Source organism: Lycium ferocissimum, chromosome 1 (assembly GCF_029784015.1).
Source record: "Lycium ferocissimum isolate CSIRO_LF1 chromosome 1, AGI_CSIRO_Lferr_CH_V1, whole genome shotgun sequence".
In the NCBI taxonomy this organism is placed as follows: domain Eukaryota; kingdom Viridiplantae; phylum Streptophyta; class Magnoliopsida; order Solanales; family Solanaceae; genus Lycium; species Lycium ferocissimum.
Genome location: NC_081342.1, coordinates 31,304,751 through 31,322,326, shown reverse-complemented (window position 1 = coordinate 31,322,326; position 17,576 = coordinate 31,304,751). Strand labels below are relative to the sequence as shown.

General features: G+C 36.5%; 2 protein-coding genes across 3 annotated transcripts; one reads left to right on the top strand and one right to left on the bottom strand.

Moving 5' to 3' along the window:
* Positions 1 to 722: 722 nt before the first annotated feature.
* Positions 723 to 3,307, top strand: LOC132053927 (U-box domain-containing protein 1-like). The gene has a single exon (XM_059446022.1). The coding sequence runs from the start codon at positions 1,148 to 1,150 to the stop codon at positions 3,194 to 3,196; it is 2,049 nt and encodes a 682-aa protein (XP_059302005.1). The 5' UTR covers positions 723 to 1,147; the 3' UTR covers positions 3,197 to 3,307.
* Positions 3,308 to 3,947: 640 nt separating this feature from the next.
* Positions 3,948 to 14,358, bottom strand: LOC132053917 (UTP--glucose-1-phosphate uridylyltransferase 3, chloroplastic). 2 transcript variants are annotated; one of them, XM_059446011.1, is made up of 17 exons: positions 13,569 to 14,357; positions 11,734 to 11,908; positions 11,487 to 11,636; positions 11,239 to 11,400; positions 10,957 to 11,129; positions 10,778 to 10,844; positions 10,202 to 10,368; positions 8,355 to 8,513; positions 7,987 to 8,078; positions 7,795 to 7,889; positions 6,773 to 6,850; positions 6,470 to 6,565; positions 6,068 to 6,142; positions 5,900 to 5,991; positions 5,656 to 5,818; positions 5,199 to 5,259; positions 3,948 to 4,405 (listed from the first exon to the last, which is right to left on the bottom strand). In XM_059446011.1, the coding sequence occupies exons 1-17, from the start codon at positions 14,240 to 14,242 to the stop codon at positions 4,293 to 4,295; spliced, it is 2,592 nt and encodes an 863-aa protein (XP_059301994.1). In that variant the 5' UTR covers positions 14,243 to 14,357; the 3' UTR covers positions 3,948 to 4,292. The 2 variants fall into 2 exon arrangements, with proteins under 2 accessions (XP_059301994.1, XP_059301998.1); XM_059446015.1 differs by lacking the exon at positions 10,202 to 10,368 and having other exon boundaries at positions 8,355 to 8,506; positions 13,569 to 14,358.
* Between the last annotated feature and the right edge of the window lie 3,218 nt (positions 14,359 to 17,576).

The following is a 17,576-nucleotide window of genomic DNA, read 5'->3' as shown; positions in this document are numbered from 1 at the left end:
GAGCTCTTCAATGAAGTTATTTGCATTAAGAAACTCACATTACAACACACTGGAATCGGAAATTAATAAAATATTATTTGCGGTAATCTGAGAAAAAAAATAGTAGTAAAAAATCATGTATCAACCCAAAATAAATATACGGTACTCAGAAAAAGAGCACTGTTGAATCAATCACTACGTATTCCTTTGGATTCAAAGATCCTAATGTGATCCTCCTCCTATGTATCAAAATGTTTTTTAACGGGTAGTTCAAGTCATTTACTATTCTACGAAAAAAATAAATTTTAGGTAAGATACAAGCACACTGCATATTTGTACTGTAGTACATATATTATGTATCTGACTACCTTAACTATATTGATAATTTTTATCGACCAATCAATTAGAATTCAAGTAATATAGTAACATGATGAAATTGACTTTCAGATTTAAATGATAGTGGAATTTTTCTCAAGTAAATTTCTTAGCGCCGATACTTTCTTCGGTGTATATAAAATTTTCTCTTAAACTGAATTTATTGTTCCTTCATAAAAATAATTAACTAAACATCAACATGCCATTAGAAACTAGGTATATCATAAATGCAAGATTATTATCCTATTTTCTATATTGTTATACGCTTGCTACAAAGAATCACCTATTATTGTAGTAGGGCATATTTAACGGCATAAATTACTTTTTACATTGTGAATGCACCAAACTTAGACTCAAAATCAAAACATAAAATCCAGTTTTAGCAGCTAGAATAGGACAATCCTACATGGACTAAAATAAAATAAATCCAAGGGATGTTTGAATAAGAAAGTTCGGCCATCAGCAGATAAAAGCATTTACACGGCTCTCTCTATCTCATTTGACATATACATATTATTATTAAAATGGACTACAAAATTAGCCAAAGGAATTATAGTACAACCGGCAGCCTAGTATGTCCTCCAAATGGCAGCAAATTAAGACTTTTGCCTTCCCCTTCAACCAGCCATCTTACTGTCACCTACACAGAACAGTACAAGCAGAAAAAGTCAAGAGTTCATGACTTTTAATATATTTTTCCCCTTGCAAATTTTTTGAAAGTTTCTACAGCTAACTAATAATCTAAAATATTGCCGAGTCACAAAACGATACATATTCAACGCGTTGTCTAAGCATGAATGAACTTCAACTTCCACTAATTGTCCTCTCTGGATTTCTCCCAACTGGGAATTTGCTAGAGGAACTTATTCACATCTCTAACGAAGTATTTTCAATGGAAAAGATCCCATTTGTACAGGTTAAGAACATTTCAACAATGGTAAGAAGGATCAAAATTCTTACTTCATTGTTTGAAGAAATTCAAGAAACATCATCCAACGCAGTACTTCCACCATCCGTCATTCTCTGCTTGGCTGAACTTTCATCTGTCATACAAAAGGTAAAGCTCCTCGTAGAAAGTTGCAAAGAGGGAAGCTCTTTGTGGAACCTCATGCAAACAGAATTGATATCCAACCAATTTCATGCGCTCATGAAGGAGATGGACAAGGCACTTGACATTTTACCCCTGAGATTACTTAATGTGACTGTTGACACCAAGGAGCAAGTGGAGCTGCTTCGAAAGCAGGCGAAAAGGGCTGATTTGTTCATTGATGAACGAGAAATTCAGAAAAGGGAAGAGATTCTCAAGTTGATGGCTACTAACGGTGACAGGAAAAGCAAGAACAAAGGCCTCATTGACTTTGAGAGAGTGAAAGAGAGTTTCAACAGCATTGGTTTGAGAAGCTCATTGGACTATGAGGAAGAGATGTCAAAATTAAAGACAGAAGCTGAGAAACAGGCAGGCACGGGTGGTCTTACCGCCATCTCGAATATCAACAGCCTAGTATCCTTGATCTCCTTGTCAAAAACTGCAATACTGGAAGAAGAACACCTAATGATTAAGAAAAAATTGAAGCAGCCAGCATCAATGAGTATTCGTCCTGAACAATCCTCGTGTTATTCAGTGGTTCCCAACATCCCTGATGAATTCCGCTGCCCAATTTCACTCGACTTGATAAGGGATCCTGTGATAGTAGCATCAGGGCATACTTATGATCGAAATTCAATTGCTCAGTGGATATATTCAGGGCACCGCACATGTCCAAAAAGTGGACAGAGGCTCATACATATGGCTCTTATTCCCAACTATGCCCTGAAAAGTCTAATCCATCAATGGTGCCAAGAGAACAACATCCCACTAACAGAACCTACATTATCTCCTTCAGATTCAGAAAGTAGCAGCAGTAAGATAAAGAAATGTGACAAGGCGATTGACTACATTTCTGCTATTAAAGCTGCCACAGATGCTGTGAAAATGACAGCAGAATTTTTAGTTGGCAAACTGGCAACAGGGTCTCCAGATATACAGAGACAGGCAGCATATGAGCTAAGGTTGCTTGCGAAATCTGGCATGGATAATCGCAGGATTATAGCTGAGTCTGGAGCTATTCCCTTTCTGATGACTCTGCTAGGTTCCCGTGATCCAAGAATCCAGGAGAATGCAGTCACAGCCCTACTCAACCTCTCAATACACGAGAATAACAAGATCCTTATTATGTCTGCTGGTGCTATCGACAGCTTAGTTGAAGTTCTCCAATCTGGGAAAACAGTGGAAGCGAGAGAAAATGCAGCAGCAGCAATCTTCAGCTTGTCTGTAATCGACGAGTACAAGGTAATCATTGGTGCACATACCAGAGCCATTCCAGCTTTGGTTGGACTCCTAGGAGATGGAACTACAACAGGGAAAAGGGATGCTGCTATAGCACTTTTTAACCTTGCAGTCTATGATGCTAACAGGCCAAGTATAGTGCTTGCTGGAGCTGTTTCCCTACTCATTGATCTTCTCATGGACGACAAGGCTGGTATAACTGATGATGCCTTGGCGGTTCTTGCCCTTGTCTTGGGCTGCAACGAAGGGCTACAAGCATTGAGAAAAAATAGGATCTTGGTTCCTCTTCTTGTTGATCTATTGAGATTTGGATCTTCAAAAGGGAAGGACCATTCGATAACACTTCTGCTAGGACTCTGCAAGGATAGTGGAGAGGAGATAGCGGGAAAATTACTGATGAATCCAAGAAGTATTCCTTCTCTCCAGAGCTTGGCTGCTGATGGCTCCCTGAGAGCTCGACGAAAGGCTGATGCTCTCCTAAGATTACTTAATAGATGCTGCTCCCAATCTCAGTAACCCGACAGATGGGAGCAATGAATACATACACTGTTAACAAGAATGTAAATGGATGGAAATACTTTTCATATTAGTTTACTATTATTCAACCCTTATCCCGTTCACCTTAAACCGGATATCATCCGATCAAGTTGCCATTCTTCATTAAAGCCCCATTGAAATGCAAATTATTACCAGTCAGTACAGTTACATTCAGCTTTTGCTCCATCAAAAACCATCTTCTGTTTTGAGTATGAAAAAAAGCAGGGGAGAAAATCAAGGGGGGACAGATTTTTTCACCATACATTCACCCTGGTTTGTCAGAACATAAAGGATATTCAGTGGAAGCGTTTCCAAAGTGCAGACAACAATAAGATGAGAACACTCAAATGGAGATTAGACAATAGAGCTTTTGACCAAACAGTTTGAAATATAAACCTTATCGCTTAACATTAGTATCCAGAAAGGCATCATCGGGTTAGAGAATGAAGTGTCAAAGCAGGAACGTGAGTAAAATGCTTCTCTCTCCAATTTTGATTCCCGAAAGAAACAGCTTCATTTCCGACCAACATAATCTATGACAATGCATTGTTCAAATATCACACGTTAATTACACCTTCACCGTGAAAAGAAAAATCTGCAACTTCTCACCTCATATTTTACTTGGCTTGCTCCCTTTTTTTCCCTCAAAAAATAAAGCACTGCAACTTCAATCCAAAATCAAGAGGTTATCCCCAGTTCCCAACAACCTAGAAACATAAAAGTAAACATAGATCCACAAGCATTATCTTCATAGAATCAATTTTGTCATAGAATCATACAACAATGACCAGGAAACCTGGAGTGAAACTCAATTATTTACATTTGCACGGAAAAAATGAAATAAAATATACAACTGTGGTATTAAGAGTTGTCAAATTGTGACACACATGATTTACAACTAAATTACAGACAGCCTCAATTACATGGTTATTATATGGCATTAAGACTCATCCTCACAAAACTGATGGAGAGTCGAGTGGTTCAACTTTTGTTTAACCAAAGTCTGAACCAGTTATGAGCCCCAGTTGTGAACCATGATTCACAAAAGAAATGGGTAAGGTATCTGTCAATCCTCCTATAACTCCACCAATTCCAACTGAACATGTTTGCCCATTATCTTGTAGTTCCAAAACCAGCTTCCACACTCCATCAACTTATCCTCAATTGGTTTAAGCTCAACTGCTAACCCTGAATGATAGGGAACACAACTAGTAAACAAACTCAGTATTTTCAACTGAAATAAAATAAAATATCGGACACTAAATTTAAGCGTGTCAGTACCAAACACTTTACCAACATAGTAGCAGTAATTAAATTATATCTACGATATTAGTGTATATACATTGTCGAACACAAAAATGTTTGAATAGAAGGACCAATAAGGAAGTAAAGAGTATCTCTATCGTTAACCTTTAAACATTAAATGCACCCAAGGACAGATCACATTTCCAACTTCTCTCTAGATGGAAATCCCTCACCCAATTGGACGTCAAAAGGTTTTCTGGTAAGTTGATTATATATATATATATATCACCAAGATCATTTTCCAAACCCTTGTCAGGCTGACCTTTATTTACCCCACATGTACCTGCATCTATTACCGAGAGGTCTTGTAGAACCCAGGTACATGTATACTCTGCCAGGCTGACCTTTATTTACCCCATATTTTTGTGCTCGAGAATGTGTGTACACTAATATCAGTATATATAATGTAATTACTGCTACTTAGTAAAGTTTGGTACATGTACCTACGTTCTACAAGACCTTTCGGTAATAGATGCAGGTACATGTATACTCTGCCAGCTATACTGGTGCAACATCTTTTCTAATAGTTTAACAAATACCTCACTAAGAAGAAGATGTTAAAGTGACAAGACGCAAAGAATAACTCTATTGACAATATGAAATGCCTTCGTAAAAATGTGTAACATAATAATGAAAAAGTAAACCAAGCATATATTAGATCAAATCTTCTAAAAACCTGAATCTCCTGCAGTTATCTTCATTTTGTAGCCATCTGGAACTTCAAACAAATGATTACCCTGCAGTCCGAAAAGCAAGATGAAGGAACATTTCAGCATCTGATGAAACAAAAAAGCAGTTACAGGATTTTGAATATGGCATGAATAATAAGGAGGCATGTAAGCCATATACTTCAAGTTCCTTCTAACAGAAGCACCAAATCATGGTATCATAACCTAGGGGAAAGAAAATTGTCAGTATAGGTGACATTATCTTGCCCTTTAGCTTTTCATTTACTTTTAACACACCCGCCCTCTTCCAAGGGCAAATCTGGGACTGAAAACTATAACATACAACTTAACACAGTCATATTTGCCTTAGTTAGTGATAACTTAACTCCCACAGTACAAGAAGAATTCACAAACTACACTTTTGCATGTTCAAATGCTGATCATATAGTCTGAGGTTAAGCAAACCTGCAATATAACATCCACTGCTTCAAATTCTGCATTTCCGTGAAGTATCACCTTTACTGCCTCAAACCGCTGCACATCGTGCTTCCAGTATAAATTTTCTCTTGCATTCCAATCAATTCCACCATTCGATATCTTGACATTCTCCAGCTTACATCTCCCACACCTACATAAAGGATTTTATCATTAAATGGACATCTCCAAGCTAGTAGATTCAAGAATCAAACAACCAGGTGGATTTCATTACCTTTTTCCATACTGTAGAATGGTTTCACCATTTTCATCAATCCTAGTTGAACCTAGTACATTCTCAGCTAAAATGATTAAACTCCCATCAAGCTGGAAAACAAAGCCAAGTAAATTGGTCATAACAAGCTAAAAAGCATGTCCTGGCGCAGGAACCAAGAATTCTAACCTGCACATCTCTCCACAAGAACTCAGCAGCCTCTATTTGCAACTCCGAACCCCTAGAGATGGAACCTCGATGGAACTAAGAAAGACAAAGCAAAAGAAACAGTTATAGCTTTCAGGATAGTAGAGCATGCCCCGTGACTAAGCTCTTCATCAAGGAAGGACAAAAGTATATAACTTTAACAGTTTTTGGTACTAGCTTTGACGAAGGTAGACGATGGCCAGGGAAGAACATAGTTGTATGTCCAATGATAAATAAGGTCCAGACAGCAATTTCAAGGTCAATTTTAAAATCATAGTCGCATGTTTTTGGGAGTTCCAGAGCAAAATTCAAGAAATGAAGGACAGACATTAAAATAATGCAAGTCAATGAAACACTTTAACAGAAAGGCAATTGCCGGATTACCTTCTGTCTAGTTATTTCCCAAAGGGGGCCTAGAGCAGGATGGAGAAGAATTAGAAATGGAGGCCCAGAGTCAACATACTTTTCATTACCTTCAATCTGCAGATACATAACAAGAGTATAAAGAAGTGTACTAACTTCATCCCAAAAAAAAAAAAAAAAAAAGGTAGCTTGTGGAATCAGACTGGAATAAACTGCACACTAATATGTCACATACTAACCAAGTTCGAGTAACTAGGTAATAATACTCCAAGAATAGCAGAAGAATTATTAAAAAAAAAAAAAAAAAAAAGCCCAAGAATATACCTTTGGAAGTTTTATCTCACAGCAAGAAAGAATATCATAGGCATTACGCATTATATCCAACAGTGATCCATCTGGAGTCTACACACAATTTCAATTCCAATGAGTTATAATAATACTTCTGATGTCATCTAATTTCCGAAAAAGTAAACATGACCTTTAAATTACACATTCTCCAAAGTTGTGATGTTACGCTTTGGGATGTGAATCTCATTACCAGAATATATTTCCATCATTTTCTCTGCACTTCAACTGTATCTAAGCTCATAAAATTGATAGAGAGTTATTATATTCAGCTTCGACACATTTCTTCTTTGGAGTGTCCATAATTATTTGTTACTTCACAAGAAAGAAAGTAATTCTAGTGAATCAAATATTTTAAGTTGGCGTTTGGACATGGACGTTATTTCCAAATCAAACTTCCAAATACTCTTTTTAATTTCAACTTCAAACACTCAGTTTTTTTCAACTTCACCCAAGTATTGTTAAACGGGCATAAACAATTTGAATCATTTGAAAACCAAAAATGAAGAACAGAAAGTACAATGTTTGTTGATAATATCAATAATATAATGAGTTAGTCAAGCATTTGTCAGAGTACGACACATGCAATCTTTGCCTGAAATTTTCAGCTCAATAGTGTTGTCTTGAAAGAGATTGCAGATACGGCATTTTTATGTTTTTGTTAATTTTGTCAGAGAGGGAACACTTTATTTATTTATGGCAGGTTTACAACAGGCTCCTTCATATGCTGGCCTGATTCTTTTTCTTAGACCAAACATGTAAAAATATTTTAGTTGTTGCATGGTGGCAACACTTGAACTGATGACCTCTGCTTGCTCTGCTATCTTAGATTGTGTGATCATAACATCTACACGCTTAAATTCAATTGGAATAAAAAAAACCTTAAACTGTTAGAGAAGGGACAGTTTTATTTATTTTTTAGGTCAAGAATAAAGAATTTGCTTATCAATGAAAACATGCTATTCCGGACTCCTCAAAGAAGCTACTAAATTCTGTAGAACCTGGTGTAACGACTTGTCACCCTGTCTACGTTTCTTCTTGGCAGATGATGTCACCTTCTTTCTTTCGTTGTATACAATAAAAGTATCTAGTCCATCTGAAATATAAGCAAAATCAGTTCACTCAAAACTGCATCAGAACAGAAGGTTCATGATATATGCTAAAAAACTTCACTTAAAAGAGCCAAATCAGACCTTCGACACCGTCATAACATCTAGCTGAGCGTGTATTGAAAAAGTTGTCAGCAAGGTTTTGCATTGTGCATTCAAGACGGCCACCTGGAACACTGGAATGAACAGAAAGTAAAATGTCATGGTATCAGTAAAAGATCAGATAAGAAGCTAGAAACATTTACACGGTCAATCATTTATAATTGTAAAATAGAATGCAGGTGAGCTGGAAGTTATAAGAAACCAAGATAATTTCAATCTATGGAGTTCAATCCATTTTTTGTAGTCATGACTCATGGTATCTATCAGTAATAAATTTGATAATAAGCACATGTCCAATCAATAAAGACAAAGTTAGAATAGCTTGCACAACTAGAAGATGTATATCTTACCTATGCTTGCTTCCAAACTGGTCCACAAATGTGATTGCCTTTTTCACATTAAGCACCATTCCAGGCAAACTAGTCTCATCATTACTTGAAGCTACAAGCTCAGCAGAGGGCAAATCAACATATAGAATATTTGTATTGGCAGGAAACTCGTCCTGTAAACTTAAAAAAGGACGAAGATAAAGATTAGAATTTTCTACAATGGTAAGATTAATTATAATAAGATCGTCATTACCATGGAAAGTTAGAAGGATGAAAAACTAATGAGCTAACTGTGCTTATAGCTACAAACTGAGGCCGTTACACCTGAGTGAAAGACAATACTCCCTCAATTCCATTTTATGCGGCACTATTTCCTTATTAGTCTGTTTCCAAAAGAACGACACCTTTCTATTATTGGAAACATTTTAACTTTAAACTTCGCGTTTAACCCTTAATGGCATGCTTTTACCGTCACAAAAATCCAATGGCAGTTTATGACCACAGGTAAATCTTTCTTAAACTCCTTGTCAAATCAAACACCGCCACATAAATTGAAATGGAGGGAATATCATGCAAGCATCAACTAACCAGTGAGGCAACAACACAGGAAATGAAAGGTTGGTAGGTTAATCCAAAAGGATAAGACATTTCATCTAGACAAGCTAGAGGTGTTTTAAGTCTTCACTCTTCTGCACAAAAGATGCCCTAGAGTCTAAGTGGCTTGGGCACTTCAAATCCCTATCGCACCCGTGACGACACAACATGTGGGTGTGGGATCCACACCGGATTTGGTCGACCTACCTCGGGTGCTTTGACTACATGTACGACCGAGAAGTATAGATCAATTCGGTATTTGGTTCGATTTTTGGGTTTATGTCACAGAAAACATAGCAAATAAACTTACATGGTATATATATATATATATATATATATATATATATATACACATATATATACATACATATACACACACACACACACACACACACACACACACACACACACATATAGTTATATAAATTATGAGAATGTTTTGCTATAGAGCGAGATACCCTATGAATAAAATATTAGGGGTTTATAAAAAATTAAGATTTTATTAGTTTTAGTTCAATAACTTCAGTTAATCGAAATATATACTTTATATGTTGTAATATACATTTATTGGCTGTATCCAACACCCGTATCTGCACTAGTATCCATACCCCCGAATCCTAAAATTTATGTGATGAAGAATCTGACCTCTAAATCTACACCCGTATCGGATACCTCCACCCGAGTCCAAGCAAAATAGCCTAGAATCAACCCAATGGACATCAAGAGAATGAATTACCATAGTGATAGGTCCTCCACACATGCAATAAGAGTTGCAAGAATGTGAAATCCTCAAGTTCAATATCATCAGCATAATATTAGTTTCTACACTTCCAGAAAAGCAACTGAGAGCAAAAGGTAATTTTTAGGAACACCGTAATTTGAATTTTGCATCAGCATTGGATTCCGTTTGATTGTACTTGATTGCCAAAACGTGCATCACCAATCTCAAATCACGGGCCAAAATGTAGGTTCAGGGAAATTTTCAGCATCAATACTTAAAAGCTATTTAGAAAAGTCGATTCTGGAAGCTACAATTGACAGCATCAATCTATAGTAGGAAATTCTAAGTGTCAGCTGGTACTCTCAGGAAACAACATACAAGGTCGTTCAGAATGCTAAAGCTACTGTCACACGCAGAAAGTCGTTTTGACATATTTTACATATACTGACTTTGATGTGATCATTTTAAAACTCATGAATGAAAGATAAGCTGACCAAAGGTTCTAATTAAAGAAATCATTCTTTGTATTTGAACAAGAAAGGACATAGAGTACCTGTAAGAAGAAAGGGGACTATCTGTCATTCCAAACTTGTCAAACTCGGTATATTCTATGCAGGATATACCATAAGTCCATTTCCCCTCAAGATTCTTCTTCTCAATAAGAACATTTATGCCTTCAGTAGCACCAGGATTTCGCTTACATGAAGCAAAGCCCAGTTTCTGGAAATTTTAGAGACCACAGAATATAAAAAGTAAATAGCAGATTGATTCCAGTCTGGAGCAAGCAAGAAATAAGGCATAAGGTCAACGCATGGCCCAGGCCAAAATATACTCTTGTCCTGGCTTCTCCAAGCGAGCGCAAATTACTGCCTAAATATATCTTGTATTCTATAAATTGTTCCTGCTGGTCCAATATATAAGAGAATTGATTTTTCCCAAGGTGGCACTAATATCATGAACTAAAAGGATTCATTTTACCTCTTCAGCAAATCCTATTTGATCTTCTCCCCACTGTCGAAATTAGGTGATCCAGGAATATCAAGAATAGATTGCAGTCAAATCCAATTCTCTTATTTTCTACTGCCGTCTGCATGCTTTTGAAAATAAGTGACATGGTATAATTCCTTACCTTTCCCTGGCGCAAACCAATTCCAGCTAAAGCCAAAAGAGTCACATCTGTAGCCGCTACAACATTACTGCGAAGTCAAGAGTGTCAACCATATTCAAGACATAAATTATACCACATTTCCTATTTTCATTCAAAGTTAGTAATTATCCTGAAAGAACAGTTATCAATTTGAAATTAACCTGATTTGCCGCACGGTTGCACCTCGTCTTCCATGATCGTGAAACCACTGGAAAACACCTTCATTATAAGCAAGTTTCCAGATCACCCCATGACCACCTGGCTTGCATACAGGTTCGAATGGTCCACTAGCCAACCACTGCCCATCTTCTGCGCTAACAGCTGGAACAAGAGGCTAGCAATTGACAAGTTAAATAACCAAATGAACAGCAGCTTATGTAATAAATATAAGAACACACATTAATTCATGGAGTCATAAGAGCGAAATGCATTTGAACTTTTACCTGCTCGAAAAGTTTGAAGTTTGATCTTCCCCTTCCGAACCAGCACAGTCCCTTACACAGCGAGGTGACACGCTCATGATTGCTTTTTGCTGCACTTGTCATGATCGCAACTGGAGTGATACATTGTTTGCGGTATAACTTGAAATACAGGTACTCCCTAGCCTTGCAGTAGTTGAAGGATATCATCATCTTTGTTTTGATTTGATTTAGAACACTATGAATGCAGAAACAAATCGCTTGATAATTACCTGAAGATCTCTTATAAGACCTTCTAATAGAGTACGCCCACAGTATGGAAGCATTGCAGCAGGAAGACATTCACCTGAGTCTGGGTCAACCAAACCCAGCCTGTCTGCCGAGCCACCAAGAGGATATATTTCACCCATGTTTGGCAATCCCTTCAAAAGAGTTAAAACAGTGAGTAGATCAATGCCAGAATTACAAGTGTTGACATCTAAAAATAAAGTGCATTGAAAATAAAGTGCATTGACTAACTTCAATTCCCCATATAGCTGCTTGAGATGCATATTCTAAATCCTGAGAAAGATCAAGCACACTTGGAGGATGAATTTCTATTATCTCACGATTGAGAGATTTATGGGAGTGAAGGGGCAGACACTGTCGTTCAAGAGTTGACTGAGCAAGAAGCTCAAGAACCATGATCTGATACCTGCAGCAAAGTTCTTGTATTTCATTAGCACGAGTAGCTTAAAAAGGTCTGGACCGTCTCAACAAATAGTTCAACTATGGCAAGGTCTGATGACAAATTACTCCCTTTGTCCCTATTTATGTGGCAGGTTCCAGATTTCGAGAGTCAAAAGAGATTTTCTCTGACCGCTATTTTTTCATGTTCTTATAAATATTTTAAATTGTCATTTACTGTGACTTAAGTACTTTTACATGGTTTTCAAATATGTAAAGTTTATTTTAAAAAATTTAAAGATTCTATGTCCGGATACACAGTCACGATTTTAAAGGTTTGACTCTCGAATTCGAACGGTGCCACATAAATTGGGACAGAAGGAGTATATCATAACTAAATAAAAGAAAATCATTTGTGTACAAAGCTTAAAGGAAAAAACTTATAAAGTAGAATAATAACAGCTTGCTAATTTGGCGAAAGATAACAGAGTATGAAGGCTCAGCAAATATTAAATGGAATGTAGGGGATACAACATAAGGAAACTAACATATACGGGAACAAATAAACACTCAATTCTTCAAAATCCAGAAAGTTGGAGGTACTTAAGCAGCCTTAAACAATTTATGCTATCTCAAGTTTTGTCCACAAAAATCAGTAACTGAATCACCTAGTAAAAGGGATTTACTTTTGAACTCTTGGTGTTTCTTCCATTATATTATTTAAACACTTCGAGAAACTGAATTGGACAGTATACATTTTTGATAATGTTACATCAATTTTCTGCCAAAAGTTAGGCAAGTTTGAGCAGAAATACTTTGCATATGCTCATTAATAATAAAAATGTACCATCATCGTAATTGCATAACTATAGATAGTAAGGTTTAAATATGCAAGAGGATAATTATGTTACTGGCTCAGCTAAGAGATTCAGATCGTATAAACTTTACACTTCAAGTTTAGTGAAAGAATTTTGATAAATACTTCAAATTTAGTAACTTCAAACTGTTTCTTAAATGACGGTGGTGTCCAGCCTAGCTTGCACGCCTACCTAACCTAGTGTTTTTTCCTTCACTGGATTTAAAGCTGCGACTCTCATGGTTCTCCTCCCACTTCACTAAGGAAGTAACTTAAATTGATTATTTACAATCTTCAAGTTTTAGCTACGAATTTCATTTTATAACGCCCTTGCTCACTAGGAAAATGCAACTAGTTATTTCCTTTCATTTACTACTGCCATTGTTCAGGCACTCACCTATTATACTCTAGTGAAGGATCTCAAAAGTCTGGTTACAGACCTGTATGTCAGCGTCCGAAAGATCGGCTTGTTGAAACTAACAATTAATAGGAGAAAAGGCATAATAAATAGATAGACTCGTAAACTTGGCCTCTACTGTCAGTTGTATAATCCAGCTTACAAAATGATCATCTAGACACCTCAACGCTTCTCTACAGTGCCAGCTAAACACTCCAACTTTACAAAATAACCATCTAGACACCTCAAAAATTTACATGCCACGTCAGCATCAGGTGTCCAGGAGACACAGTGCAGACGAGTTGAAATGTCTAGATGTGCATTTTCAAAGTTGGAGTGTTTATTTACCAGTTGAGGCCACCTTAACATGTCTATCTATGTATTATGCCTCGGAGAAATTAAAATCTAATGGAAGGAAAAACATAGAGAACTAACCCAATTATCCCTCCAATGCAGTCATAAACCCGCTCGACCTCTCCAATCATTTTCAACATTGACCTGAATGCCTCAAACTCTTCATTTCCAAACCCATAAACATTATCAACACCCCCACGGCCACCACGAATACCGTCATTTACATCCCAATTCTCAATCACATGCGCCAAAGCATACAAAGCACTCTTCAACGAACTTCTTTTCGCGTCAAACTCTGTACAAATATCACCAAAAACATGTTGTTGCCCAGCAGCAACCACACCTTTAAGCAAAAAAACTTCATATTCATCCAAATCCAGTCTCTCCAAAACCCTCCGAAACGAACTCTTATTCGAATAAAAAAACGAATTGACACGAGTATCAGAGTCAATCACTCTAATTCTATCCTTCAAATTATTACAACTATCAAGCTTGGATTTCAATGCTTTTAGCCTGGAGATTTCTTTGTGAAACTCGAAGTCGTCGTCTTCAGGAGGTGGTGGCGCGTACTCTACAGGCGCGGTGGAAACGCGCGTGAGGCGCACTACAGAGGGACGTGATGGCGATGAAAACAGAGAAGATGATGTAGAAGCGAAAGGCTTCGTTACATAATAATTAAGAGAAGAGTTATATTTTGAGGTGAAAGTGAAAAGAAGGTTGTTATGTTGTTGAAGCACTGGCGTCAAGGACGCCATTAGAGAGAGAGAAGGTTGTATTCAGTTTGTGACTTGTGGAGTGACAATTTGCAAGGGGGATAAGGAGAGATTCGGGGAGCATATGCCGAGGTAAAAGGAATGATGATTAGTAGGCGTTTGGCCATATAAATCAAATTCATTCTGTCTCACTTTATGAGGTACTTTTTTCGTTTCAAAAATTCAAGTTACATCAACATTGACCACATTTTAAATATATATCTTTTCTTGGATTGATACGAGAAAAGTTGTAAATTATAATATTTCTCATGTAATTTTTAAAATAAATTTTAATTTTAAAATATTAATTAATCTAATCTAATTTAATTTTAAAGTTTAATCTAATTGACTCTCGAAAAGCGAAATATGTCACATAAATTCGGATAGAGGGAGTAGTGTCATTTTTCCAATTTATTTGGAATTTTTAAGGTCGGAGGAGTTGAAGAAGAGTTGTGTTTGGTTATAGGTCTTGCAAAGAACATTTGGTTGTCTGAATGTAATGAAAGTGAAAAATAAGATTTTAAATATTTTTCAAATTACAAATACAAAAACTTTTATAGTCAAATGCTAATTTTCAAATTAAATGACAAGAAAATTCCGGAAAAAAAAAAGAAAAACCATAGCCAAACGGGTCGTTAAAGAAAAGGAGCCAAACACCACAACACTGTCCAAATAACCGTCGACGCCTCGTCATCACAACATCTTCTGCATGATTTTGATTGGTTGCTCGTATTTTCCTTTTTTTTTTGGGGTGTCTGTGTATTTGTTTTCTCTCACTCCATCTCTCTATTCTCACGTCCTACTTTCTTAGTAAATATTTCTTTGTTCACTTTTACTTGTCCACTATTTCAAAAATAAAGTTTCACATTTACTTGTTACTTTTAGCATATCAAGAAAAGACAATTTTTTTTCTTATTTTATCCATAGTATTAATTACTCACTTTAAATCATTTTTCAAATCTTGTTATAAACAATAAACTAAAGCAAGAATATTTGTAGAGAAAGAGAGAAGAGAGTTCTTATTTCTTTTGAGTGATGAAATACAATGAAGGGAACATCTCTATTTATAGGACAAGTTACTAGCTCTAATATTTCTCTTAAAGATAGACATCCACAATATATGATAATATCTATAATACTCCCCCTTGGATGTCTATTTTGGTAGATAATATGCCTCATTAAAACCTTACTAGAAAAATTCAGTGGGAAAAATTCTAGTGAAGGAAAAAGAGTACACATTTCTAATAATACATATTTTGGTTGCCTCATTAAAAACTTTACAAGAAAAAACCCAGTGAGACAAAAACTTGTATGGAAAAAAGACTACAACATGTATTAACTCCCCCTGATGAGAACTTCAGTCCAAGTGCTTGAGTCATCGCATTCCAATCTTGTGCACCATCTTCTCGAAAGTTGCAGTTGGTAGAGACTTAGTGAACAAATCAGCCATATTATAACATGAACGAATCAGTTGCACGTTGATATCACCATTTTTTTGGAGCTCGTGTGTGAAGAACAACTTTGGTGAAATGTGCTTTGTCCTATCTCCTTTTATGAATCTTCCCTTCAATTGAGCAATGCATGCTGCATTATCTTCATATATGATTGTGGGTATTGTGTCACATTTCAAACCAGACTTTTCTCGAATGAGATGTATCATTGACCTCAGCCACACAACTTCTCGGCCTGCTTCATGAATTGCTATTATTACAGCATGATTTGATGAGGTAGCTACAATAGACTGCTTTGTAGATCGCCAAGATATGACAAAGACCCCCACATATAAACACATAGCTTGTTTGAGATCTAGCTTTGTGTGGGTCAGATAAATACCCTGCATCGGTATAACCAACAAGATCGGGACTGCAATTGTTAGAATAAAATAATCCCAAATCGATAGTCCCTTTTAGATACCTCAATATGTGTTTAATTCCGTTCCAGTGTCTCCTTGTAGGAGCACAACTATATCTTGCTAACACATCAACTGAAAATGCTATGTCAGGCCTTGTTGTATTGGCAAGATACATTAGCGCACCAATTGCACCAAGATATGGTACTTCGAGACCAAGAATTTCCTCATTCTTTTCTTGAGGTCGGAACGGATCTTTATTCACATCAAGTGATCGAACAACCATCGGAGTACTTAATGGATGTGCTTCATCCATATAAAACTGTTTCAACACTTTCTTAGTATAGCCAGATTGATCGACAAGATACCATTTGTCAAATGTTCAATTTGCAAACCAAGGCATAATTTTTCTTTCCAAGATCTTTCATCTCAAATTTCTTCTTTAAATAATCAATTGCCTTTTTGAGCTCTGTAGGAGTTCCAATAAGGTTTATGTCGTCAACATATACAACAAGTACAACAAACTCCGATATTGTTTTCTTTATAAAAACACATGGGCAAATGGCATCATTTGTATAGCCTTCCTTCAACAAATACTCACTAAGGCGGTTATACCACATGCGTCCGGATTGCTTCAGACCATATAATGATCTTTGCAATCTGATTAAATACATTTCCCGAGACTTTGAACTACATTTTTCAGGCATCTTAAATCCTTCAGGAATTTTCATGTATATTTCATTTTCAAGTGATCCATAGAGATAGGTTGTAACCACATCCATTAAATGCATCTCAAGTCTTTCATGGACAGCGAAACTAATGAGATAACATAACGTTGTTGCATCCATAACGGGTGAGTACGTTTCTTCATAATAGACACCAAGCCTTTGTGAAAATCCTTGTGCAACAAGGCGTGCCTTATATCTTTGTATCTCATTTTTCTCATTTCTTGTTCGCACAAAAACCCATTTATAACCAACAGGTTTAATACCCTTGGGTGTTTGAACTACAAGTCCAAAAACTTCCCGTTTGGTAAGCGAGTTTAACTCTGATTGAATTGCCTCTTGCCACTTTGGCCAATCACATATTTCTCGACATTCTTTAACAGATTGTGGTTCAAGATCCTCACTATCTTGCATAATTCTTATTGCAACATTACAAGCAAAGACATAATACATATTTATTTCCAATCGATTCAAATTAGTCCTAACATCAATTGGATTAATTGATATTTCCTCATTTTCTTGAGTCTCAGGCTCGCTGATTTCTTCAAGAATATCAGTATTGTTCAAATCTTGAATTTCTTTATGAGGTTCTTTCGTAGTGTCATCTTGACCATTTATTTTTCTTTTTCTGGGATTTTGATCCTTAGAACACAATGGTCTACCACGCTTCAGGCGTGGTTTGGACTCATTTGCTATGACACTAGTAGATGGTCCTACAGGGACATTAATCCGAATTGGGACATTCTTTGCAGGGATATGTGAT

Bases quoted from the DNA above. Each gene is read 5' to 3' on its own strand.
- LOC132053927 (XM_059446022.1), top strand. From the start codon at position 1,148: ATGAATGAACTTCAACTTCCACTAATTGTCCTCTCTGGATTTCTCCCA.
- LOC132053917 (XM_059446011.1), bottom strand. From the start codon at position 14,242: ATGGCGTCCTTGACGCCAGTGCTTCAACAACATAACAACCTTCTTTTC. The intron at 8,079-8,354 runs GTAAGATATACA...TGTTCATTCCAG, and splicing joins CAGTTTGGAAGCAAGCATAG to TGTTCCAGGTGGCCGTCTTG. The intron at 6,566-6,772 runs GTATATTCTTGG...ATGTATCTGCAG, and splicing joins GTGAGATAAAACTTCCAAAG to ATTGAAGGTAATGAAAAGTA.